Genomic DNA, 13912 nt, shown 5'->3' on the forward strand with positions numbered 1-13912 from the left:
CTTCTTAGCAAGCATGTTTCTTTGGGAAGTTAAGAGCCAGCATGGTGTAGTGGTTAAGAGCGGCAGACTCTAACCTGGGGAACTGGGTTTGATTCCCCCCCATCCTCCTCCACATGCAACCGGCTGTGGTGATCTTGGGCCAGTCAACAGTCCTCTCAGAGCTCTCTCAGCCTCACCGAGCCTCACGGGGTATCTGTTACAGGGAAGGCAATTGCAAGCTGCTTTGAGAACTGGGTAGTAAAAAGCAGGGTGCCAAAAAAAAAGCTTTTCTTCTGTGCACAAGCATCTTAGCATCACAAAATGCAACCAAAAATGGTGAATCTCTGTATAGGCTTGTGACTCAGCAGTCCCGACCCATGGGTTGAAGACCACTGGTGTAACAGCTTCACCTACCTCATAGGGTGCTTGTTGTGGGGAGAGGAAAGGGAAGCCGCTTTGAGACTCCTTCGGGTAGAGAAAGGCGGCATATAAGAACCACTTCTTCTTCTTCTTCAACACCACAAGAACAAAGACTGTGCCAAGTCCCTTTGGGAAATCACTTTGTTAAGTATAATCTGATTGATTGGACCAAGTTGGTTGTCCCATCAGCAGCTTCTGGGTTGATTCTACTTATTCCTGTGTGAAGCATGCCTCTTCTGAGGGCAAGGAATCCCATTGCCCCTTGACAAGTCCCCGGCCCCAGGGAAGTACATCTGGCCTCAATCAGGAATGAGTGGAATGAGCTCCCAGAGAAGATCCAGGACCAGTCGGAGTTGGCAAGATGGAGCTCTTCCACCATGCTTTGGGTTGGGGCCAGGGGTAGTCAACCTGTGGTCCTCCAGATGTCCATGGACTACAATTCCCATGAGCCCCTGACAGCATTTGGACATCTGGAGGACCACAGGTTGAAGCCCCTGGTTGAAGCCAATGACTCATGTCCCTCGCCTACAAAGACACCTCCATAGAGAGACATCTAGTTGCGAGATTTACAGGACAGTGAATAATCTGGGGGAAGCTAAAATTTAAAGGCTAATTGTAATTTTAGTATGTTTTTACATTGTAAATGTTGTTCCTGTTACATTGGTTTTAATTATTGTTAATTTTAATCTTACATAAACCATCCTGGGCAATGATGGGAGGGCGGTATAGAAATTTAATTAGTAATAGTAATAGTAATAGTAATAGTAATAGTAATAGTAATAATAATAATAATAATAATAATAATAATAATAATAATAATAATAATAATAATAATAAGCTATTGAACAGTCTTCTCCCTGATTATACCAGATGTACCAGAGAGGGACCAGAAATGGTCATCCGCAGAGGAAAATAATCATTTGGTTCTTTTTGTCATCTTGCACGTTATTCTTTCTCATGATGGACTAAACCATGGAGGACCCATACGCAGGAACATGGGCTTCGGCCATTGGATGTTAAGTCTCTTCCATTGTCCGGGATCCCATGACTTATCTCCATCTTCTCCCCAGATGATAGACCAAGGATTAATACTCCAAGACGGGTCGTACTTCCGGGACCTCTGGAACATCCTGGATTTCATCGTGGTGGTTGGAGCTTTGATGGCCTTTGCTTTGGCGTAAGTGTTTACACTTTAGAACCCTTCCTATATTATTTGGATCCTGCTCTTTTCAATGGATCCTCTCAATAATGTATTATTGATTGAAGGTGTGCTCAGCACAAATTTTTGTCCGGACTGCACAGGGAACACAGGAGGAGGTTAATTCATCAACCCTGCAAGATTTTGCCTCTTTTAAGAGCTAGCTTGGTGTCATGGTAAAGAGCAGCAGCTTCTAATGTGAGGATCTGGGTTCAATTCCTCGCTCCTTCATATGCATGCAGCTAGGTGATCTTGGGTCAATCCCAGTTCTCTAAAAGCTCTCCCAGCTTCACCTCCCTTGCAGGGTGTCTGTTGTGGGGAGAGGAAAGGATGACTATTATTAGCTGCTTTAAGACTCCTGAGGCCTGCTGGGTGACCTTGGGCTAGTCCCAGTCCTCTCAGAGCTCTCCCTGCCTCACCTCCCTTACTGGATGTTTGTGGTGGGGAGAGGAAGGGAAGGTGACTGTAAGCCATTTTGAGGCTCCTTTGAGTAATAAAAAGTGGAGTTCAAAAAAGGACGGCTTCTTTTTCTTCTTGAAAGTGACGTTTCCTCTACTGATATTATCCTTGAAAGGTGGGGGGAGACCATCAGAAGCTGGATGCCCATCTCCCCGCCCCTTCCCATTCCAGAGGATGGAGAGAATAATTTTGCTAAAGCAAACCCTTTGTGGTGGCAGGTTTGAACCCCTACTTCCCACAGGGCCCTGACCTGGATCAAGGCCAAGCCCAACTCTCTCAGCGAGCTTCAAAACCTTGCTGGTCATAGCTGATCTCAGATCTCTCTACTTTTCTTGCACTTTCACCTTTTTCTTCCATTGTTTCCTTGACATTTATTCTGGGGGGGGGGGGGGATGGAGGCTGTTCTAAGGCTTTAAAATGAAGGGATCGAGGCTGGGGGGGGGAGGGATTGGAGGCAAGAGGAACATGACACAAGACTAGAGACTTCAGGATTATGAATCTGGAAAGACTAAAGTTGCCCGGTATCCTCTGACCCCTGTCAAGGGGTGGGGCTAGTAGAAATGCCAGATCTAAGTTGCGAAATCCCCGAAGATTTGAGGGTGGAGCCTGAGTAGGACAGGGACCTACATTATACCCCATGGTATAATGCCATATAGCCCACCTTCCAAAGCAGCCGTTTCCTTCAGGGGAACTGATCTCTGTTGTCTGGAAATGAGCTGTAATTCCAAGGGATTCCCAGGCCCCACCTGGAGCATGGCATGCCTAGGAAAGACTGTGCCCAGTTTTTGAGGGTCTTCCCCCCCCCCCCCACAGCCTTATTTTGCCCCCTTAGAATGTATCAAGCAATAAAAAAATATCCTGGGACTGACTTGGACATTAAAGCACCCCAGGAGTAATATGAGCCAAGAAGTCTAAGCAGCACTGGCTGTACCACATGGCTATGGCCTCCCCAGCACCAAGTGGTCCTGCAAGACTTCTAGCTCTGCTGGGATTCGGCTTGGTTTGCTCCTGCTGAGAGTGGCCCCCACGGAGCAGCAGTCCACCAGGATATTTTGGGGGCAGGCAAAAGGGTCAGTTTGCTCCTAAGCAAGTCCCTGGACTCACAGTCTAAGCGCCACATGCACTGACTTTCCTCCTCAAGTGCTTTCTCATGTGCTCATCTCCTGCCATGATCTTGTACCACTTGGCCTAATTCATCAGCCCCACAACACAAGCAAGCTCTCCCTTCTAGGATGCCCTTTGGGAAATGGTATTAAACTTTAAAAATATGAAATTATCTTATATTTTTAAATGTGTTGTTTTTTTCCTGCTTTAGTATTGTGTCTTGTTATATCTGAATTCTTTTGACCTCTTTTTTTGTTGTTGTCGATTTGTTGATGTGCCTCTGTTTCAATGAACGTTGTGTTGTGTTATTTTTGTGATTGTTGTGTTTTCCTGGGATGGCTTTCAGCCCCTTGAGTGCTTCTTTGGGACCCTGGGGGGTGGGGTGGGGAGAGTAGATAAGATGGAATATAAATTCTCTAAATAAGCAAGATTAATTCAAAGCTAACGCATTTAGGATTTGGGGTCTATTCCAGTGCAATCCCAGGCAGAGTTTAGACCTATTGAGAAAGGTGATTCTCTACTTAGGAGAGCCCTAATCACCACGTAAATAAGACACTAGTCTCTAGTACATCACAAAGAAACACGGAGCGTTTGGGACCTTGCATAAAAACAGCCACGGGAGTTAAAGCAGTTCAGGTCTATTAAATGTTTTAATGAATGGTAACTTGCAAATATACATGTAATAAATGCCTAAAGGCCATTGGGGGGAAATTCAGAAAAATCAGTTTTGGAGGTGGCAATTTGGAACACACACACACATACACACACACCTAATGTTTTCCTCCCTTGCTTCTTCTGCAAATTGCCCTGCAAGCTCCTTTCTTTTCCCATGGGGGGGGTTTCCAAATGTATGGGTCCAGCTCCACATTTCAAAGCCCTCGTATTCACTGGGGAGCAACATGAGGAACTTTCTATCGCACTTGCAATGGGGACTTTTTTTAACCTCCCAGATGCAGAACAGCTGTTTCCTGTTTCCAAACACAGCAGGCGGGACTGGGAGCTGCTATTGACTCCGTGGCGAAAATTACACTCAGCCACATAACATGATTTTTACAAGGGAGCCAACAGTGGTTGCATGGCGCTGATTCAGCATGCTAAAAAGTGGAGAGGGAATAGAGTTATTTCTCCCTGCCTGGTGTCGTCCCAAACAGGAAAGACGTGGTGTGCATCTCTGGGGCACAAAAAAGTCCTCAGGTTCTTCCCTGACAAATACATGTGCAAAATGGAGCCGGCCTCTCTCTGTGCTCTATGCAACCCTGCCTTGGTTCTGGACCTTCCGTGGACTAACGGTGGTCCGAAGCAGCACGGTTTCCATCCTCCAAAACTCTGTCTGCTTGCCTTAAAAAATCCCTTTCCTAGAAGCCCGCTCAGATGGCCAACTTGACGCATTAGTCGTAAGACAAACTTGGGCTTGCTGTTAAATGTAAATTGCAACCGATGACAGCTCGCTCTTCCGAGGACCGCTGTGTGATAAGCAGGCGTGTAAACATATTTTGTCCTGTTCGCACATCTAGATGTACATTGAATTCTTTCTTTTAAAAAAAGAAAGGGGTATATTAAGTGGCTCTTGATAAATGGAACCCAAGTCGGAAAACCCCGGCGTGGATGCATGAATGGAGCATGAGGACACCGAGGCGGCAAGACGGGATTGTCGGCTCTTCTCAAATGCAAATCTCTCCGCCTTCCTTTGCTGTCTGCTGACGGCCCAGTTTCCTGATCTTTTCTGTTTTCTTTCCATCCGACTATCGATCGGCCTTTGTGAACGGCACATCTGGGCTCTTACCCACAGGAATGCTTTGGGGTAATTATACTTTCCTTTGCTTCTTTCTCTTGCGGGGCTTCGAGTGAAGGCAACTGGGGGCTTGAGCGGCGGAAGGCCTTGGTTTGCTCATCCATCTGTTCCAAAACCCATTCACATCGGCTTTCTCCCTCCACCCCCACTTGAGAAAGAGCGCTTTGCGGCCGTGTTTATCAAAAGGCGCAATGCGTCTGCTGTTCGGAGAGAGACACACTCCGGATCCGGATACGTTCTTTTGGAGGACTGTATCTAATTATAAAGTGTTCCGTAAAGTATTGGGCGCAGGAGGAAAAACAAAGCATAATCCCACCTTCTCTTTGCGCCAAAGTGTACACTACTCCCCTATCCTTTCCTCTTCACCTCTTTGATAATTGGGGGAGGGATGGGATTTTTAGCCGTCATGTTAGTAGATTGATGTTTTAATGCAGCGGTCCGCAAGCTTTCGGCCGCTGCGGACCGCTGCGGCGGAGTGGGGGGAGAGGGTGGCCCGGGGGGCTGCGCACGCGCATTTGTGCCGCTGCCATGCCGGCGGCCGCAGCTCCCCCTCCCGGCCCCTCCGGGCCGCCAGCAAATTGGCCGCTAAAGCCCCCTCCTCGGCAAGCTTCTCTTCCCTCCCCTCCCGAAACAAGAAGCTTGCTGGGCCGCGAGCTAATCGGCCGCTTTGGCGGCCAATTTGCTCGCGGCCTGGCGAGCTTCTCGCTTCGGGGGGGGAGGGAAGAAGGAGCCGTGGCCCGGCGCCAAGGCCTTCATGGCCCAGCACCAGGCCGTGGCCCGTGGATTGAGGACCACTGTTTTAATGGGAATTTTAATGGGGTTAGTTGTTGTGACCTGCCTCGAGCCTGTCGGGAGAGGTGGGAAATAAATCTAATAATAATAATAATAATAATAATAATAATAATAATAATAATAATAATAATAATAATAATAAAAGCACTGTTCATCCTTCATCACGTGCGTAGCAGAGACTTATAATATTTTGGAAAGTCTAGTTCCATCCACTCTTCAAACAAATTATGTTCACTTTGTACTCTTTCTGACAAACGACCGTGCCCAGGATTTTCAGTATCCTCTTGTGGAGGTGTGTGAGTAGCTATTCTTCTCAGAGATGTGTTAGAAGAGCATTGCAGTGCTTGATCAGAAAGGATTCTGTTCCTGGGGTAGGGAGACAAAAGACCCTTTGGATCTTTTCTTCTTGGGAGTAATATGCTCGCTGCACAAAGAGGTCAGATTTGCAGCTGCTGGATCATCTGACTTCAAAAGTGACTGTCTCGCATTTGTGGAAGAGTACTGGATTTTCAGTCGTTTTGGAGTGTTTTGGATAAAATGGCAGGTCCTGTGCCCCGGGCTATTTGTGTGAGAGACAGCCTCCTGATCATGAATGCGCTGCCTTGCTGGCATACTGATAGGGGAGGGTATTTGAATGTGTGCATGAAGTTGAATCATTTAAAAGAAAATTTAAACCCTACTGCTTATTTCTGTTTTGGTTAACATTGCAGAGGCTTCTTGGGAAACCAAACAACCCAACTGGTCTTGAACAGGCCAGGGACGAGATCCTCCGTGAGTGTTTGAGTTTGACGTTAGGGACAATGCAGATCGGAAGGGGGTGGGTGGGCAGGAGAGCTCCGAGGAAGCTCCCTGTATAGCTGCCCTTTATAGCTCTCACTCCCTTTATAGCTGCTGTCCCCTATCACAGCCACTGAGGCACGAGGTTCGAAGGAGTGTCTTGGCCATCTCTAAATGGCCGCTTCGGAGGGTGGACATCCCTTCCCTTCAGCCACTGGGTGCTTCACTGGTTGCGCTGGTGGCTTCGAGGGGGAAAGGGTCATCTAGATCAGGGGTAGTCAACCTGTGGTCCTCCAGATGTCTATGGACTACAATTCCCATGAGCCCCTGCCAGCATTTGCTGGCAGGGGCTCATGGGAAATGTAGTCCATCTGGAGGACCACAGGTTCTAGATTGCTCAGTTGTTAACTTTGATCTAGATTGCTCAGTTGTTAACTTTGACTTGGATGTGCCTGAGATTCAATTGCAGAAAAGCAGGGACTGAAGCCAGAGCTCCTCCAGGGGCTGACCTGAGGCTCTCCAGGTTCTTCAGCTGATCTCCAGGTGAAAAAGATGGATTCACCTGGAGAAAACAGCCACTTTGGAAAATGGGCTCTGTGGCATGCTACCCCATTGAAGTCCCTTCCCTTCCCAAGCCCTGCTTCGTCAGACTCCACCCCACCACACACATCTCCAGGTATTTTCCAACCCGGAAATGGCAACCCTAGTTGCAGTTCAGGCGAGGATGGATGGAGCAAGGAAAATAGATCTGGAGCAAGGCTAGAAGAACAGCTTTCCTGGTGCTGCAAGCCAACACTGCAGGGCCACTCAGCTCAGCAGCCCCAGCAGCGAGTGTGGGTTCACTCATGGCTTCCTCCTACAAACTGGTGGCATTTTGGGGGAGGCATTCCTGGATTGACACCAATCATTAATGAACAGGGTTTCTCAGTCTTCTGGTGGTCTCCAGCTTTCTGGACACATTCCCCCCCCCCCTCAAATTCCTCCCAACCCAGAAGAAGTGATGTCGGCACGCTTGAATCATCAGGGAGGGGGTAACACTCTGGTATTGGGGCAATATGGCTGGAAGCAAATTCTGCCATAGAGTTTTGCCCAAAAGCCAGAATGTCTCTCTCTCTCTCACACACACACACACACACACACACACACGCTCATGCAATGTCTCCGACATGCTGATGTGACTTCTGGGTGACATCAGCATGTCCAAAAGCTACAGGGAAAGTGTCCGCTTTCCGTAGCCTTTAGTGTGCATGGACCTGGCAACCCTATTGATGGCTAATGTGAAGGGATGATGTGCAGGGGGTAGGACTAGATGACCCTGGAGGGCCCTTCCAACTATGATTCTATGGCTGAAGCCATGTGTCCTGTTAGTTAGTTAGTTAGTTAGTTAGTTAGTTAGTTAGTTAGTTAGTTAGTTAGTTAGTTAGTTAGTTAGTTAGTTAGTTGTATACTGCCCATCTCAGACATTATCATCTCCAGGCACTGAACCAGAATTTGGATAAATGAGGAAACAAGCCAAAATTTAAACATAAGGATAAAATCAATAAACTGCAAAATCACAGAAAACCACTGCCAGCAGCCACAGTAATTACTGAGGTTAATAGCAATTCCAACCAGTAAGAGGGGCAGGAGGGAGGCCTGGAATTTTAATGTCGATATTTTCTGGTTGGCCTCCACCCTAATGCCAGTGGAAGAGCTTCGTTTTACAGACTCTGCAGAATTTAGCAAGTTCGGCCTGCACCTGAGGTGCTGGCAACTTTTTCTGGGGCTTCTCTCTGCTTGGCCCCCGTGACCTCACTGGGAAATGTCCCTGTGTGTTAAATGGCCAGTCTGCCCCTGAGCCCAGCTCAGTTCATCCTTACCTACATCCCTCAGGGGCATAAGTGAATCCCAACTAACGCACCTGCCAGTGTTTCCAATTTGACTTACATTTATTATCTTGCCCTTCCAACACGGAAGCTCTCTAAGATGGCTAACCATCATAAAAAATGATAAAAGTATCAGGTTAACTAAGTTGATAACAAAAAGCCTCTGTTTAAACATTTCCAAGGATGGAGAACCCACAACCTCCCAAGGAAGCCTGTTCCATAGGGCGGTTTCTCAGTGGAACAGGCTTCCTCGGGAGGTGGTGGGTTCTCCATCTTTGGAAATTTTTAAACAGAGGCTGGATAGCCATCTGACGGAGAGGATGATTCTGGGAAGGCTCAAGGGGGTGGCAGGTTACAGTGTATGAGCGATAGGGTTGTGAGTGTCATGCATAGTGCAGGGGGTTGGTCTAGATGACCCAGGAGGTCCCTTCCAACTCTATGATTTAAAAAAAACATTTTGAGCAGCGATGGAAACATAAGCATCAGGAGGAGGAGAGAGCTAAAGTCGATGCAGAAGTGTGTCAAAAGCCTTCTTAAAACGCCTCTCTTTTTGACTGGAAACATGACCTTGGGAGGGCTTTCTGTGGTTCTGTTCCACAAACAAAATGCTCTGCCTGGCATGCCAATGCAGCAGGCCTCATGTTGCTTTCTCCAAGGTAAGGGTGGAAAGGAGGATGCATTAATCCGTCCCTCTTCTGCTGTTTTCCTGATAAAGGAAGTCTTCCCATGGTTGCGCCAAAGAAGAATAAAAGGAGCTCCTGGGTGCTTTTTTATAGCAGGGGAAATGGCAGAGGAGGAAAGAGTTAAATTTTCCAGCTTCATCCCCATTTCTAGCTTAAGCAGTCCTTTCCGCCAGCATGTGCAAAAAGGAGGGGGACTTGTGGCTATTCCTCTCCAGCTGCCAAAATATGCAGGGCGAGCATCGTGTCTCGCTCCTCCCCACCACCACTGACCCTGCAAACTGAAACGGACGAAATGCAAGCTAATTAAAGTTGGCATCCCGCAGAGTAACGACTGACGGAAACGGCCTACAGAGAAGTTCTCCCTCTTCTACTTCCCTGGCTGGACTCATTCTGTACATGTAGGATAATGCAGGGGTAGTCAACCTGTGGTCCTCCAGATGTCCATGGACTACAATTCCCATGGGCCCCTGCCAGCAAATGCTGGCAGGGGCTCATGGGAATTGTAGTCCATAGACATCTGGAGGACCACAGGTTGACTACCCCTGGGATAAAGCACTTTCAGTGTACTTTTGCAGCTGGAGTTCCCAGTGCAGAACAGGCAAATCTACTACTAAAGTGCATTGAACATGCAATAACCAATGTGGTCTCAATGCTGCAAAATTGGGATCTGCCTCTCCCCCCCTTCCCCATTACCACAGCTTAGTTTTGAGATGATGGCTCATCTTCCCGAAATGTTAAAAGCCACCATTAAGTGGGCAGCATTTTTTTTGTTCCTTGTTGTCGGCAACAATGGATCAATTACAGGGAGGTGCTTTTGGGTTAGATTGTCTGAAAAACATTGTAAGTGCGAAACAAGCTAGACAATGAGACAAATCACTTATATAAACCGTGGATTTTCTTCTCTAGAAATTTGTCATGATGGCTTCTCATTGTACAATTTGAAGTCATGAAAGAACGCTTGATGACTGATTTCATACCCGGAAGCGCCTTGCTGCTCCCTGGTCCCGTGTGCATGTGGCCGGGCTACATGTTACACATCCTCAGGTCATGCCCAAGTCCTCTACGAAGATTATTATTTATCATATGCCGTGTTTAGTGTAGCCAGGAGAGCAACAGATTGTCTGACAGCCAGACAGATATTCGGAGGTGGTTTGCCATTGCTTGCCTCCACTCATGACTTCTGATAGTCTTTGAAGGTTATCCTTCCACATGCCGACCCTGCTTAGCTTGTTCAGTTTGACAAAATTGAGCTTGCCTGGACAATCGAGGGCAACTCCATGAAGACTTTTGTTCATGTGTAAGTTCAAGTTCTGTCTGGGAACTTAATTTGCAGATGGGGGGAGGCTGATCTGAATCAGGAGCATGGTGGTGTGGAGAAGGCTGTTATTGTAGGGCTGCCAATGCTAGGTCGGGAAATATCTGGAGATTTGCAGGTGAAACCCAGGGAAGGAGGGATTTGGGGAGGGGACGGATCTCAGCAGCTCCAAGGAAGCCAGTGGATCTAATCTTGATAGTTTTATGATCAGCTGTAATTCTAGGAGATCTCCAGGCCACATCTGGGGGTTGGGAACAAGGCTTGCCCACCTCCAGGTGACACCTGGAGATGTCCTGCTATTCCAGTTGCTCTCCAGAGGACCAAGATCAGTTGCCCTGCAGAAAACGGCTGCTGTGGGGGACAGATGCAGGGGTGGCACATGGGCTTGTGGGAATTGTAGTCCATAGACATTTGGAGAGCCACAGTTTGGCCATCTACTAACCCCCCACCAAGGCCCCTCGCTCCAACTCAAAATCTCCAGATGTTTCCTAACCCAGAGCTGACAACCCTATTGGGAAGCTTGGTGTTATGCTTTCCTCCCAGCAGTTTTTCTGAACTTATGGTTATCAGTCCTTCCTGGCCACCGGCAGGAGATGGGGCAGAGAGCTGCCAGGTTCACCCTGGGAAACTCCAGATTTGGGGGAGGAGCCCATGGAAGACAGGTAGGGTACGCTGCTAAAGAGGCCACCTTCCAAAGCAGGGGTAGTCAAACTGCGGCCCTCCAGATGTCCATGGACTACAATTCCCATGGGAACTGTAGTCCATGGACATCTGGAGGGCTGCAGTTTGACTACCCTTGTTCCAAAGCATCCATTTCCTCTAGCCGAACCGCTAGCTGTAATCTAGAGGTGAGCTGTTATTCTAGGGGCTCCCCAGGTCCCACCTGGAGGCTAGCATCCTTATCTGGAATATCCACAGGTTAGTGCTAATTGCCCCGTCGAGAAAATGTGTATTCCATCTGTACACATGGAGTCACCGGTGGGGGCAAGTACTTAAGTCAATTGAAGTGTGGGTCCCAATCCTGATCCAACCACTGCCCTTATGATAATTGCATTTAAAATAACACAGAGACTGTATCAGATGTCTCTTATCTTATTGTGTCTTTTTCTTTCCTCTGGTGGACTGAAGAGAACGTGTACAGTAAAACACTGTGCATTGTTGTCTCTGTGGGATCAAAGGTATGATCGTACGCACCAAGAATCTTTTTCTGCTGGGCTGTACCAGAGCACAGGAGGTTATGCCTGCTCTATGCTTTAAAAACGCTGCACTAAAAGCATCTTTGTGGAACTGCATCTAGATTTTTAATTTTTCCCCTCCTTTGGCAGTATTTTATCGATGTGCTCACCCTCCCTAGTAATATTGGAGAGGGAGAGATGCTAATGAACTGGAGGAATTAAAAGCTGCGAAGTGTTCCTACTGCAATCCCAGAATTAATTTTAGAAATTCCCCTAGGTGAAGCCAAAATTGGGGAGAAATGTAGCACAGCACAGGGCAGAGCCGTAAAGGAACCGAACTATTGAAACGGGTTGGGATGGGGGCCAGTTATTTATGCTCATAGCTAATATTAGTGGTGCAGCCCTGCCATGAATGTTATGTAGCTGAGCCTGCTTCAGGCTTTTGAGAGAATCGGTCACCTGTTCAAGCAGGGCTTGACCATGGATGAATGAACATATAGTTGATTAAGTGTTGAGATGGATTCATCAATGGATTAAAGTTGCCTATTCTATTTCGCTTTTAGTTTTTTCGCACAGAGCATCTTAAAACAAGTCCTTTCTCCCGCTTCAGTTGTAACTAATGGGAGACCAGGGATGTAACTAAAGAAGCTGGTTGGTCTTTAGTGACTTGGAATATCCTTCTCTCCAGCCTTGGGAGTGTGACACTCAGAGTTTTGGGACAGAGGAGGACACTGGAAGCATCGGCTGAGGCTCTAACTACATGTTATGATTTCCCCTGGTATTCCACCCAACTAGTCAATAAACAAGTCAATAAACAGGATGTAGGTATGGATAAAAGGTTATTCCATTCTCAAAATGCAGTTCTAAGGCTCATGGGGGTCTCAATTCATGCGCTGAATTGAGCGCATGCACTGATGGCCTGCATGCATACTGTGGACAAAGAAATTGTTCTTCCTCTCTTGAAAAACTAGAACTCAAGGGCACCAGATGAAGCTGTGGACTAGGGATGCCAGTTCCCAGGTAGCTCTTGGAAATCCCCTGGAATGATAACACATCTCCAGACTAAAGAGATCCCCTGGAGAAAATTGCCACTTTGGAGGGTGGACTCCATAGCATTATACTCCGCTTAGGTCTCTCCCTGCCCCAAATCCCACCCCTTTCTGGCTCAACCCCCAAAGTCTGCAGGTATTTCCCAACCCAGAACTGGCAACAGACCAATGGAAATATTTCTTTACACAGCTCTGATTTGGGAAATACGTGGAGATTTGGAGGGGTGGCACTGTGGGTGACAGGGGCTAGTGAGAGGAGGGACTTCAGTGCAGTATAATGATACCATCTTGATACCATTTTTGGAGGGGGGTGGCCTAAAATCTCAAAATGAATGAATGAATGAATGAATGAATGAATGAATGAATGAATGAATGAATGAATGAATGAATGAATGAATGATGCAATTGAGTCCCGCTTCCAAAGCAGACATTTTCTCCAGGTGAATTGATGACTGTCCGCTGGAGATCAGTTGTAATCCCAGGAGAACTCCAGCTACCACCTGGAGGTTGACAGTCCTAGAGAGTGATTGAAATCTGGCATTTGCTGCCAGACAACGCAATGATGACCACAGGAATAGATAGCCTTGGCTCATTCCACACGCGTTGAATAAACGCACTTTCCAAGCACTTTAGAAGCAGATTTTCCTGTTTCGCAAAAGCACATTGAAACTGCATTATCCAACCTTTGCAGAATCAGCCAAGGCTTAAGAGGAGGTTGGATAGGTCTACTAGCCAGGGTGCATCAGAGGAAACTCCACATCCAGAGGCAGTCAAACTCTGAATCCCTGTACCAAGAGACTACCTTAGGCAAGGCCTCAGCCTCTCTGCCCTGTTGTTGGTCCTCCAGAGGAACTGGTTGGCCACTGGGTGAGTCAGGATTCTGGGCTAGATGGACCACTGGTTTGATCCAGCAGGGCTCTTCTTATGTTCAAATAAAAGCTGTCTTGAGGCTGTGTCAGATCAGGAATATCGGACACTGTTCCATGCACTCCACTTGTGACTGATTTTTTTTTAATTGCCACTCATGTTTTCTTAGCCTCTGTTATGAAAGTGATGCTGATGCTGAAACTGAGTGATGCTGTTATGAAAGTGATGCCTCTGATGCTGAAACTGAGCAGTTTAACTCACTTTAACTCACAATCCTGCAGGGAGTGGTTCCGGTTGGCATCACAGGATAGGAACCGCAGTAATGGTTTAAATCGGTGGTCCCAACCACCGGGCCACGGCCCGGTGCCGGGCCTCAAAGGCCCTGACACCAGGCTGCGGCTCCCTCTCCCCGCCCCCCCCCCCCCGCAGTAAGAAAC

General features: G+C 47.5%; 1 protein-coding gene across 6 annotated transcripts in view; it reads left to right on the plus strand.

Moving 5' to 3' along the window:
* Positions 1 to 13912, plus strand: part of CACNA1E (calcium voltage-gated channel subunit alpha1 E) — a 584956-nt gene that overhangs the window by 481175 nt on the left and 89869 nt on the right. For all 6 annotated transcript variants that reach the window (XM_077332237.1, XM_077332232.1, XM_077332235.1 and 3 more), the window contains one exon: positions 1470 to 1576. In XM_077332237.1, coding sequence (XP_077188352.1) covers positions 1470 to 1576 — 107 coding nt within the window. The remainder of the gene's footprint in view (positions 1 to 1469; positions 1577 to 13912) is intronic.

This window comes from Paroedura picta, chromosome 4 (genome assembly GCF_049243985.1).
Source record: "Paroedura picta isolate Pp20150507F chromosome 4, Ppicta_v3.0, whole genome shotgun sequence".
In the NCBI taxonomy this organism is placed as follows: Eukaryota; Metazoa; Chordata; class Lepidosauria; order Squamata; family Gekkonidae; genus Paroedura; species Paroedura picta.